The 13626-nt window shown below is 37.4% G+C and overlaps 1 protein-coding gene across 1 annotated transcript; it reads right to left on the bottom strand.

The window, feature by feature from the left end:
- Positions 1-9998: 9998 nt before the first annotated feature.
- LOC119537984 (olfactory receptor 5AN1) lies at positions 9999-10937 on the bottom strand. The gene has a single exon (XM_037840643.1). The coding sequence runs from the start codon at positions 10935-10937 to the stop codon at positions 9999-10001; it is 939 nt and encodes a 312-aa protein (XP_037696571.1).
- Positions 10938-13626: the final 2689 nt, after the last annotated feature.

Raw genomic sequence — 13626 nt, 5'->3', positions numbered from 1 at the left:
CTCCCCAATGTGTGGATATGTTGGAGCACTCACCCAAGCGTTTGGAGAGGAAAGGGCTGCCACAAAGGCCCTTGGGAAGGGTTAGACTCCCGCTCTCTCAAGCCCCAAGGATGCAACATTGTTCTGTAAATGACTCTCAGACTTTGAAATCTAATGGAGTTTGTCCTGTGAGTTTTAGGAACTGTTTTGGTCCTGTTAACCCTGTTTTCTTTACTGTTTCTCCTTATGGCAATGGGAATGTTTATCCTATGAATGTCCCTCCTTTGTATATTGGGAGCAAATAACTTGTTCTAAGTCCACAGATCCAAAGCTAAAGGAAAAGTATGCCTTAGGACTGACCACGCCTATATTTGATTTTGATGGGATCTTGTACTTAACTATTGTTACTGAAATGATTTAAGTTTCTGTGGTATTGTGGGATGAATGTATTTTTTATTTGGAAAGAATATGTTTTTCTGGGGTCCAGGGGGTGGAATGTGCCAGTTTGAATGTATTATGTCCTCGAGAAAAAGCCATATTCTTTGATGCAATCTTGTGGGGCAGACATAATAGTGGGGATTAAGTTGGAATGTTTGGATTAGGTTGTTTGCATGGAGATGTGCCCCACCCAGCTGTGGGTGGTGACTCTGGTGGGATACTCCCATGGAGGTGTGGCCCCACCCATTCGGGGTGGGCCTTGATCAGTGGAGCCATATAAATGTGCTGACTCAAAGAGACTGAATGGAGTGCAGCTGTGAGTGACGTTTTGAAGAGGAGCAAGCTTGCTAGAGAGAAACGTCCTGGGAGAAAGTCATTTTGAAACCAGAACTTTGGACCAGACGCCAGCCACATGCCTTCCCAGCTAACAGAGGTTTTCCAGATGCTGTTGGCCATCCTCCAGTGAAGGTACCTGGTTACTGATGTGTTACCTTGGACACTTTATGGCCTTAAGACTGTAACTGTGTAGCTCAATAAACCCCTATTTATAAAAGCCAATCCATCTCTGGTGTTTTGCATTCCACAGCATTAGCAAACTAGAACAACAACATATCAAAACTTATGGAATGCAGCAAAGGTGGTGCTGAGAGGGAAATTTATTGCCGTAAAGGCCTGTATTAAAAGAGAAGAAAGAAAAAAATTTGAAGAATTAACTGTTCACCTGGAGGAGCTAGAGAAAGAAGAGCAAAGTAACCCCAAAGCAAACAGAAGAAAATAAATAATAAAGATTAGAGCAGAAACAAAACCAGATGTTGTTTCTTTGAGAAAATCAATAAACTCAATGAACCCTTAGCTAGGTTAACAACAACAACCAAAAAAAGTGGATGCAAATAAACACAATCAGAAATGGGAAAGGGAACATAACTACTGACCCAAGAGAAATAAAGGAGATAATGAGAGGATATGGTGAGCAGCTATATCCTAATAAAGTAGACAACTTAGACAAAGTGGACAACTTCCTAGAAAAACATGAACAACCAACATTGACTCAAGAAGAAATAGATTACCTCAACAAACCAATTACAAATAAATAGATTGAGTCAGTCATCAAAAGGCTCCCCCCAAAAAAGAATATCCCAGGAACACTTGGCTTAACATGTGAATTCTACCTAGGATTCAAGAAAGAATTAGTAGCAATCCTGCTCAAACTCTTAAAAAATTGAAGAGGAGGGAAAGCTACCTAACTCATTCTATGAAGCTGTCATCACCCTAATACCAAAGTCAGAAAAAGATACTACAAAAAAATAAAATGTTAGACCAATCTCTTTAATGAATATAGATGCAAATATCCTCAACAAAATACTCACAAATCAAATTCAGCAGCACATTAAAAGAACTATACACCAGGTGAGATATATTCCAGTATGCAAGGCTGGTTCAACACAAGAAAATCAATTAATGTAATACACCACATCAATAAATCAAAGAAGAAGAACCATATCATCATCTCGATCAATGAAGAGAAGGCATTGGTATGGGATTTGTGGTACTGGTGGTGTTGTCTGACCTTATTATTATATATTATATATTATATATTGTATATCATATTTAACTTATACAGTCAGTTTATTCAAACACCATAATTACATGGAACTTTGAATAGAAAGTTAGATCTGGTAGGTTTGTACAGGTAGTGTGAAATCCTTATCCATCCCAAAGTAATCTGAGCAGAGAATAACAATATATTTGCAGGGCCCCCTGAGGAACTGGGGAAAAATGAAGAAATGTTGGACTTCCCAACCTGGGTTTTTTCTCACAAACATTGAGGACAGACAGTTTGGTGGGATGAGACCTTGTAAACATCCCTGGCAATGTGGGATATGACTCCTAGGAATGAGCCTGGATCCAGCATCATGGGATTGAGAAAATCTTATTGACCAAAATGGAGGAGCAAAATGAAATAAAATAAAGTTTCAGTGGCTGAGAGATTTCAAATGGAGTTGAGAGGTCACTCTGGAAGGCAGTCTTATGGTCTATATTGATCTCCCTTTTAGTTTTTAGTGTGTTGGAATAGCTAGAAGGAAATACCCTGAAACTGTCAAACTGCAACCCATTAGCCTTGATTCTTAAGGATGATTTCATAACTGTGTAGCTTACATGGTGTGACTATGTGATTGTGAAAACTTTGTAGATCACACTCCCTTTATCCAGTGTATGGATGGGTAGGTAGAAAAGTGGGGGCAAAAACTAAATGAAAAATAGGGTGGAATGGGGGATGGAATCTTTTAGGTGTTCTTTTTTACTTTTTTGGGGGGGAGTAGGAAAAATTCAAAAATTGATTCTGGTGATGAATGAACTAGTATATGATAGTACTGTGAATATACATTGTGGGGGATTATAGGGTATGTGAATATTTCTCAATAAAACTGTATTAAAAATAATAATAATAATATATTGGAGAATATAAGCCAAAGTTTCTGTTGCTCAAAAGGAATTTGCAAGTTAACTCACTTGGCCAACATTCATTGACATGAGTTTATATTTTTCTTGTCATCTGTCTTGTATAACTTATAAAATTAAATGAGATGAACAATGCAATAAAACTTGTGTAAAACCTGAAAAAAATCAGTAGTGCCCTATACACAAGCAACAATCAAAAGTAGAAATAAAGGAAAAATTCCATTCACAATAGCAATGAAAAGAATCATGTATCTAGGAGTAAATCTAACCAAGGACATAAAGTACTTGCTCCACAAAAAACTACAGAATATTGCTAAAAGAAATCAAAGGAGACCTAAATAAATGTGTCACAAATTCAAAGACTATCATTAAAATATAAATACTTCCCAAAGCAATTTATACATTTAATGCAATTGCAATCAAAATTCCAACAAAATTATTTGCAGAAATGGAAAAGCCAATCATCAAGTTTATATGGAAGGGTAAGGGGCCCCATCTTGAGAAAGAAGAGTGAAGTTGGAGGACTCACACTTCTGGACCTTAAAATATATTACAATCCACAGTAATCAATACAACATGGACTGGGCATGGTACAGATATATAGACCAATGGAATCAAATAGATGGCTCAGAAAAAACCCTCACTTTTGTGGCCAACTGACTTTTGACAATGTTACAATGATCACTCAATAGATAAAGAATTATCTCTTCAACAAATGGTGTTGGGAAAACTGGATCTCCATTTGCAATAGTAGGAAGAAAGACCCCTACCCTCACACCATATACAAAAACAACTAAAATGAATCAAAGTCCTAAATATAAGAGATAGGACTATCAAAGTCCAAGAAGAAAATGTATGGAATCATCTTCAGGACCTGTGTTAGTCAATAGATTATTAAACTTTGCAACCAAAACACAAGAAACAAAAGAAAAAAATGATTGGGCTTCCAGGAAGGTGGTGGAATAGGAGAGTCAGAGCAAACCTCTCCTCTGTGAAAAAAACTAAAGAGCAGAAAGTTCCCAGAACAGCAGTCCCAAGCTGTGACCAGCTGGAGAGGGACCTCTACAACATATAGTGGGGACTTGGATGAAAAAGTGGAGAAACTGCATCAGAAAAGTTGGAGTGATTTAATCTGACTGGGACCACTGTTGCTAGCTGGCAGTTGGAGCTGGTTACCATGTGGGGGAGGAAGTGGTTAGCCACTTCCCATGCACCATCTCAGAAGCTGGCTGGGGAGATAACCTTCACAGCCCCACAGCCAGGAGCTCCCATGAGAGAACTTGGGATTTAGTTGATTTGTGGTGACCACATTTACTCTTGTTCCACAGAAGCCCATGGTTTGCACAGGCAAAAAGTAGGGAGAGGTGAGGGCACCACACAGAAGCACCAGGAGCCCCTCCCCAACCCCACAGGCTTGCGGGTACATGGCAGACAGGCACTGCAGTGCATTTGAGCTGGAGGGTGACACATGCACCCCCACAGTCTGACAGTGGTCCTCTCAGAGGCCTAGGAACCACTGGACACACTGTGCCCATGAGTGGCCTACCTGTCATACTGCACAGGCCTACCACCCAACCACAGCGCTGGCAGTCCCTAGGGCACATGGAAAATTTGTGTGCTGATTGGATTTCCACCAGGTTTGAACCCTGCACATTACACAGGCAAAGTTGGAAGAAAGCTAGCTTGAGGGTAAGAGGTGGCTGAATAGTGCCATCTGCTGAGAAGACAGGGAAAGTGCACTCCAGCAAGCTGTAATTCTGCCAAATTATAGATAAATGTTCAAATAATCACGCATATCACAAAATAACCTTATCGAATGAGCAAATGCCCCAAAGTGAACAGAAAATCACAAAGCATACGAAGACCCAAGTAGATATGTACAAGCCAAATGACCAATTTAAAGAACCAGAGGAGATACAGAATCTGCAGCAATTAGTCAAAAAAGTATACACAAATCTCCAAAACAACTTCAGTGGATTGGCTAAAGACATAAAAGACATCAGGAAGACTCTAGAACAGTATAAAAAGGAATTTGAAAGAATAAATTAAAAATAACAGATCTTATGGAAATAAAACACACTGTAGATCAAAATATACTACATTAGCAGTATATATTACTATATATAATTACTATATTAGACACACAGTAGCAGATTTTAAGAGGCACAAGAAAGAATAAGTGAATTAAAAAACATGACAATTGAATGCAAACACACAAACAAAAATGAAAAAAGTAAAAAAAAAAAATTGAAATGGATCTCAGGGAAATGAAAGACAACATGTAGTGCACAAATATAAGAATCATTGGTGTCCCAGAGGGGAAGAGAAGAGTAAAGGTCTGGGAAGAGTATTTGAGGACATACTTGAGGAAAACTTCCTAACCCTTATAAACGACATAAATTTGCAAATTAAAGAAGCCTAAAGAACATCAAATAGAATAAATACAAATAGATCCACTCTGAGACACATACATCTGACAATCAGTTGTCAAATGTTGAAGAGGAGAAAGTCCTGAAAGTAGCAAGAAAGAAGTGATTCACCACATACAAAGGAAAGTACCTAAGAGTAAGTACCAATTACTCAGTGGTCAACATGGAGGCAAGAAGCAGTATATGACATATTTAAGATTCTGAAAGAGAAAAATTGCCAGCCAAGAATTCTTCATCCAGCAAAATTCCCCTTCAAAATTGAGGGAGAGTTTAAAATTTTCACAAACAAATGCCGGGGGAATGTGTTAAGAAGAGATATGCCCTGCAGAAAATGCTAAAGGGAGTTCTAGAGGCTGAGAAAAAAAAAAACAAAGGAGAGAAAGGTCTGGAGAAGGGCACAGAATGAAGAGAATTAGTAAGGGTAACTTACTAATTTTATGCTAAGTGAATTTTACCTCAATAAAAAGAAATTATTTCTTCTCACTTTAAAAAGAAGTTGAAGAAAAAGGAACACTACCTGCCTCATTTTATGAAGCTACTATCACTCTAATACAAAAACCAGATAAAGGTACCACAAAGAAAGGAAAACTACAGGCCAATCTGCCTAATCAATATAGATGCAAAGCTTCTCAACAAAAACTTGCAAAGTGAATCCAAAGGCACATTAAAAGAATTATACAGCAAGACCAAGTGGGTTTCATTCCTGGCATGCAAGGGTGGTACAACAAAATAAAATTAATCAATGTAATACAATGTATTAACAAATTGAAAGGGAAAAATCAAATGATCTTTTCAATAGCTGCTGAAAAAGCATTCAACAAAATTCAGCATCCTTTTTTGATAAAAACACTTCAAAAGGCAGGAATTACAGGAAATTTCCTCAATATGATAAAGGGCATATATGAAAAACCCACAACCAGTATAGTACTCAATTGTGAAGGACTGAAAGCCTCCCCTCCTAAGACTGGGAATGAGACAAGGATGCCCACTGTCATCACTATTATTCAACATTGTGCTACAAGTTTAAGCCAGAGAAATTACCCAGATATTCTTGATGATTCTAAGCCTGGTTAAATCTGGGGGGATGTCCACACTGCTGCCTTTTCTTGATCCTGTATTTCAGCCTTGCCTTTGTTCTCAGGAGAGCTTCGAGCTCTTTCAGGAGAGGTTCCTCCATCTAAAGAGTCTCTTAAATGCATCCTTGGGGTCACTGAGGAGGGAGAATAAGCAATTAACAGAAGACAGCATTTTCCATTAATTATACTCTAGGGTGGTGGATGAAGGAAACCAGTGGGAAATTTTCTCAGGTGGTCCCAACTCTCTGTCCTTTCATGAGCCCCTCAAGATCCAATTAAGGGCTATTTATATAATGCTTGTCCTATGCATACACTGGCCTGAGCACTTTACATATATGCACTTAATCCTACAATAGCAGGGATGACAGATACTGTTATTAGGCTCAAACTGAGACATAGAGTGCTTAAGTAATTTGTCCAAGGCCACTCATTAGTAAATGGAAAGTCATATTGGTAATGTTCAGAAAAAACTAGCAAGATTATTTCTCTTCAGATTTTGTTAATGTTATTTATACAAAATTGATTTCATGCAATCTGAATTAATATCTTTTCTGATATAATATTACTATAAGCATTTCTCAACTTTTTTACAAATGTTTCACTAACCTCATTTTAGGGGCTACATAATATGCTATTTTATAATCATATAACAGTTTGTTCCAGAGGCTCATTCCTAATAGATATGTGTTTTCTATTCAAATGCTAAATATTTTAATTAGAGCCCATATATCATTGATCTCACCAGTCTGTGGCTGTGGTACTAGGCTACCATTTCTTTTAATATCCAAATTAAAAGACACAAACCCCATATTGAATGACTCTACAAATCCAATATTTATAGAGTTCTCCTATATATAAATGTATATGTACATTCTCCCCTCCACTACTCTTATGTGTCCTACTGGCCTTTCCTGATTGTTGCTGTCATCATATTCAGACAAATCCTTTATTGTACTTTTGACTTATCATCTCTCAGCATTTCCTTATCTTGTACTCTTTTCACTCCCCTAATTCTGAACAGGGGTTGCTGACAACAGACTGAGTTACAATTACCAAAAATTTACTGGAAGTTAGGCCAAGAAAAAAATAAATTTCCACTTGAGAAGTAGCCAAAAAGTGGAGATGAGATATAAGTTGTCTCACTTCTGAAGGCCATGCCTACCCCCAAGGTCTGAAAACATCGATTTTATCCTTGGTCTTGGGATGCATCCAGGTAACACATGCTAGCATATCTCTTTTCTAAGGGACTCTCTGGAATAAATCTCCCTTGCCAAAAGTTTGGGTCTCAAATATCTTCAGACCAGATAAAAGAATCCTTTTCACCACTACTGTCCAATCTCTGAAACTAACAACTGAGTTTAATTTCTGCACCTGGATTTGGGTCCAGGAGTAGAGTGAGCCAAATGAGCAAATCAGGTAAAACTAAAGAGGTTCTTACCTCCTGACTGTGCAAGTGTAGGATACCTGCTCCTGCCCTTCCTTGGATTGATCACTGACAATGGGAGTGAGCTGGATATTCCCCAATTGTCCTGTTCCAGTTTGGATATATTATGACATACAAGAAAAAGCCATGATCTTTTAATCCAATCTCATGGGATACTGGGATTAGGTTGTTTCCATGGAGATGTGACCCACGCAAATAACTGTGAGTGACACCTTTGATTAGTGTGTGAACTCTTGATTGAATGTGTCCATGGAAGTGTGGCCCCCACCCATTCAGCCTGGGTCTTGATTAGTTTACCTGAGCACTATAAGAGCTCAGAGAGAAGGAGTTCAGAGAGAAGCTACAGCTTAGACAGACATTTTCAAGATGGCTGTTGAAAGCTGACACTGACAACATGGAGAATGCCATTTTGAAATGCAACTTGGGAGCAAGCAGATGCCAACCAAGTGCCTTCCAAGTTAACAGAGGTTTTCTGGATGCCAGTGGCCTTTTTTCAGTGAAGGTACCCTATTGCTGATGGCTTACTTTGAACACTTTATGGCCTTAAGACTGTAACTTTGTAACCAAATAAACCCCCTTTACAAAAGCCAATCCATTTCTTGTGTTTTGCAAAATGGCAGCATTAGCAAACCAGAACATGCCCCTTCAGATTCACTCTCCATCCTCCTCTACCCTATTCTGAACCCTGGGAGACCAAAATAGCCACAGCTCAATGAGCTCCCTGAATCTTTCCTTCCAGGTGAGAGGCTCGGACAGAACAGAGCATGAGAGGAGCCTGAAGGCAGGGTATTCATTTCTGGGGCTCCACCTTGCTTTGTCCCCATGGGGTGACTGAGGAAGGTCACACTCCCCATCAGCTTTCTCTGCAGTGTTCAGGAACCCATTCTTCCCCTTGACCATTTAGACTTAGATGTAATAAATGCTCATGACTGTCACTATATCAGCTCCAGCCAAAGTCATTTACATAGTCCATTATTTAAATTCTCCTCAATCCCACCATTTGAATTTGCTATGTATTTACTTTCAGGGCCTTGAATTATTCAAGGAGCATTTATTCCCTCAAGGGGATACTTCACTTCTGATCCAAAGGGGTAGTTCTAACCCCAGGCTAAGTGTAATAGTCACAATTCCCTATTGTGTCTTGAAAAAATGAAGTAGAAGATACTGTATTAGCTAAAATTAAGTTTAGCTACAAATGACAGAAAATCAAAAATAACAAAGGAAAAGATTATATTTTTCACACATGAACACAGGCAGTCGAGGACTGATAAGGCAGTGCCATGTTCATTAGTGACCCATGCTCCTCTGTCTTGTTTTTATGCTATCCTTAATATGTGGTTCTAATTTTTGTCCCCCCTGCCCGATGAGTGAAAAAAACTCCTTATCTTCTCAGCATCCCAGATGAAGCCTGTGAATAAACAAAGTCTCCAAGGGGATGTGCAACACCACTAAACTATGGATGTGAGGATTTAATTATCAGACTCAGAAGCCAATGATACTGATTGATCACTTTCCATCTTACTTTGTGATTTAAATAACATTTCCCTGAATAGGCTATGGCTTATGGAGATTCAGAAATGACAAAATCATATTAGATGATTATCACTGAGAGAATCTTAGACAAACTGTAGCTACTGAAGATTGGTCTTTCCAGGAAGCACAACCAGCCAATTGCATAGCTTTGCTCTGTCGAATGGTACATCCCCTCTCTCTGTTCATTCCCATCTGGTCACAAACACAGAACAATCAACATTCACCCCCATGTCTGGATGATGCCGCATCAGAATATTTAGGTGCCCAGGTTTCTGGACTCCTGGGAGACTCTAGTAAAAACAATCCCTAGGTAAAGAGGCCTTAGATTGAAAGGCACCTAATCTCAGAAATGAAATCATTCTATACCTTATGTTTGACATATAATTAGGGTTATATTAATAAATAAAGTGGCCACACCAGAAACAGGGTAAACATAATGAACCTTCAAGACTTAAGCATAAGATGTTTCTGTGGCATCACTTCAGCTTCTGGTTCATAATGGCATAATATCGGATTGAAATTATTTTTGTACACATGCAGTATGAATTTTATTAATTTCCGTTTATGTGAAAATTATGGTGGTTCAAGGTGATAGATTCTGACTTGCCAAATCTATCACATATCTTCCAATTTGTGACCTTAGCAGTGCCCTCTTTTCTTTTGCAATCTCATCAAGGCATCTTTAATTTCTCTGTTCCTCAGGCTGTAAATCACTGGATTCAACATGGGAATGACCACAGTGTAAAAGACCGATGCAAATCTGTCAAAACTGGAGGAACTACCAGAGCTGGAACTCAAATAGACAAAGATACTTGATGTATAGAAGAGGGAAACAGCTGTCACATGAGAAGCACAGGTGTTGAAAGCCTTGGACCTGCCTTTAGCTGAAGTGATCTTCATGACAGAGATGATAATATAACCATAGGACATCATGATAATTAGGACATTTGCTATTCCAAATATCATTGTTAATATAGCAAGCATGACTTGTAAAAAGAAAGTGTCAGTGCAGGACAAGATTAGCAATTGAGGCATGTCACAGAAGAAATGGCTGATAACATTTGGCCCACAGAAGTGGAGCTGAAGCAAGGCACCTAATTGGGAAAAAGAAGCAGAGAGCCCAGCCATGTAGGCTCCCAGAGCCATCCAAATACAGAGGCTGGGAGACATGATGGATGAATAGAGCAGCGGCTTACAAATGGCAGCATATCGGTCATAAGCCATGGCTGTCAAGAGACAAGAATCGCTCAGTCCCATAGTTGAAAAGATGAACTGCTGAACAATGCAGCCCACAAATGTGATTGTTTGCTGCTCCTGGAAGAAGTTGGAGAGCATCTTTGGAACTGTGGATGTAACATAGCAGATATCTATGAAGGACAGGTTACTGAGGAAGAAGTACATGGGTGTGTGGAGGTGGGAATCCATCCTTATTAAGACGATGAGGCACAGGTTCCAGGTCACAGTCATAATGTAGATCAGCAGGAATATAACAAAGAGCACCACTAAGATCCTGGGAAAATCTGAGAATCCCAAGAGGATGAAGTTTGTGATCCCTGTAATGTTTCCTCCTCCAATCATTGGCTCAGTTCTTCTAAAATCAGAAAGGGGATAAGGGAATAATTGCTGATTCAGGTAAAATGATATCTGTCATTTTCATATGTGTGAATCATTTTCTCAATTGATTCATTGAAAATAAAAACTTTTATATCCTTCTGGTGAAAAGAACCCATCTTTTTTACCTCAAAGCAGTCAAGAAGTAGCCATTCAGTACTTCAAGATTCAAATTTATTTGTGTGGTCTCAAGAGAATTAACAGATTTTCAAGGAGTTTAGTGGAAGCTCTAAAAACTGTATTATTAGATATGCTATGAATATTAAACATAAGGTAGAGATCAATGGTTATATTGCCATTTAATTTAATTGTATTAAAATTTTTACAGGAGGCCTCTCTTAATTCATTATATAACCTTTATTTTATAATATTAAAAGTGGCATCTTCCTAGAATAATTTTGACATAGACCTTCTATTCTAGATTGTCAAGGAGATTATCTGACTTTTAAGGAGTACTGTTGCCCCTTTTCATGACAATTTTACAAATTTTACAATGAATATGTTTAATACAGCATCCACTACTTGACCTGAAAGATAGCATCAGAAATTCAATTCCGATAAATTTTGTAGGATGAAAGCTTGTGTACCCAATAAATTTATGGAATCAGTCCTCTATAAAAGATTTCATTTAAGCATTCTAAAGGTGAGTGAGTTCAGTTCACTATTGGCCCAATGTCTCAAACTTAGGATATCTTGTCTATTGGAAAATAGCTTAGTACTGTGGTCAAGGGTTTGATATTTGGAGTTTGGATTGTGATATACTTTTGTTTTTATGAATATGTCCCAGTGGCTTAAACACACTAAACCCAGATTTACCCATAATAAAGTGAGATCAATAAGAGCATGAATTACAGGGTTATGGGAGAGTAATAAGAGGAAATGATGCAAGAGCTCAAAGCACAATTCATTACATCATAACTGTTCAATTGTAGTTGGCCATCATTATCATTGGTTGCTTAGAGATGCCCACATGGCTGACAATTCTAATAGTGGATAGGAATATTAATGAGTTTCTTTGGGTTTAATGAGTTACTTTGTGGAAATTCCTGACACATAGTCATCCCTGCAGACAGTCTGGAATTGCTGTAGGCAGATGTAGATTTCGACCCAGTGTTCTTGCAAGACAAACCACCTAGAGCTATGAAGATACAAACCAAATAAAGCATTTTCTGTCCAGTTTGATTGGGTGCAGGTAAAGTCAGTCAATGAACAACCAACATCAAGCTATGATAGTCATTGAGATACAGAAATGGTCAAAGATAAGATTTCATTTCCCAAATACTACAGATGAATAATTCTTACTTTTTCTAGACATGTACCATGATTATGCTCACAAACAGATTCATAATAGATAACACCTATAGGGTCTGCTCCATTCCAAACTGTCATTTCTTGAGATGAAGGAGGAAAGCAGCAACAAAAGCCAACAAAAGTTTTAAAAAATTAATAATTATGGAGGAGTTGAATTTTCAGGTATTAAAAAGAAGATATCTGTAAACCTATAATTGCTTTAATAATAAATATATTTTAAAAGTATTATAAATTTAAATAAATTATTATTGTAAAAATAGAAGGGCCAAAAAACACAGAGAATTAAGGCATAATTCCATGGATTGGCAATAATTTAACATATGATACTGTTAGTATCTTACAATAGTAGGTATAGCATAAACTCATTAATGGTGGGAGACATGGCTTACTTTGGATAAGAGAAAAAATAGATGTGTATTAATATAATCTTTGGATGGGAAAGATATTTCTGATAAATAATACCAAAAAGATAAAGTATAAAAGAAGAAAATCCTATAACAATTTACAATTTAATAATGGCAGAAAAATTCACATATACAAACACATTTGAAATATAATTGATAAACTTGGAATAAAAGATGCAAAATTTTAAAAAGATAATATGAAATTGTCTTTAATTAAAAAATCTTAATATCAAAAAATAATCAGCACTCTCATATACTGCTGTGGAGTGAACAAAATGTTTCTATGCACACATACACACCCTCAAAGATACCCTGTAGAGTCATTGAGAATGACAAATGTTAAATGTAATAAATGATATGATTTGTTGTTCTCCTGCGTTTTGTCAATTTTCTAAAACTCCATCAATAACAAAAAGTTAAGATACATAAATCCTCAGAGCATACGAAGAAAAGAAGAATAGACTGTCCTGATTTCTACTTGCAAGTTGTGTGACTTTTAGCACATTATTAACCTCTCTGTGCTTCAGTTGCCTCATCTATAAAAACAGATGAATAACAGTTACTGCCTCATAGGACTGTTGCAGGGATTAAAAGACATAAAGGGACTTAAACAAGAAGAACCCAATAAATGTTAGCAATTATCTTTCCCATCAACATTCTTCTCTGAAAGAAAAGGAAAAAGGAAAAAATTCTCTGGAAGTCTTTAAGAGCTCTTCATAAAGATGGACCCTATCCCTAGCTGTAGAAATATTAATGAATTATATTACTTATTTGTGTCTTGTATTATCTATCACCCAGTAGAGTTGCAAATGTGAAGCCACATTTTAATCACCACCAATAGATACACTTTAGCTGTTGAAACTGACTATAAACAGTTCATCAACTGCTTGGGATGTTTTAATATTTAATGGTAAGAATACTGAAAACCAATATATATAAAA

The sequence above is a fragment of the Choloepus didactylus genome, chromosome 6 (assembly GCF_015220235.1).
Source record: "Choloepus didactylus isolate mChoDid1 chromosome 6, mChoDid1.pri, whole genome shotgun sequence".
Taxonomy (NCBI): Eukaryota; Metazoa; Chordata; class Mammalia; order Pilosa; family Megalonychidae; genus Choloepus; species Choloepus didactylus.
The sequence above is the reverse complement of the archived record's forward strand: the minus strand, read 5'-3'. Positions and strand labels throughout refer to the sequence as shown.

What these genes read in the sequence shown, in the direction of transcription:
- LOC119537984 (XM_037840643.1), bottom strand. Translation starts at nt 10,937, where the DNA reads ATGATTGGAGGAGGAAACATTACAGGGATCACAAACTTCATCCTCTTG.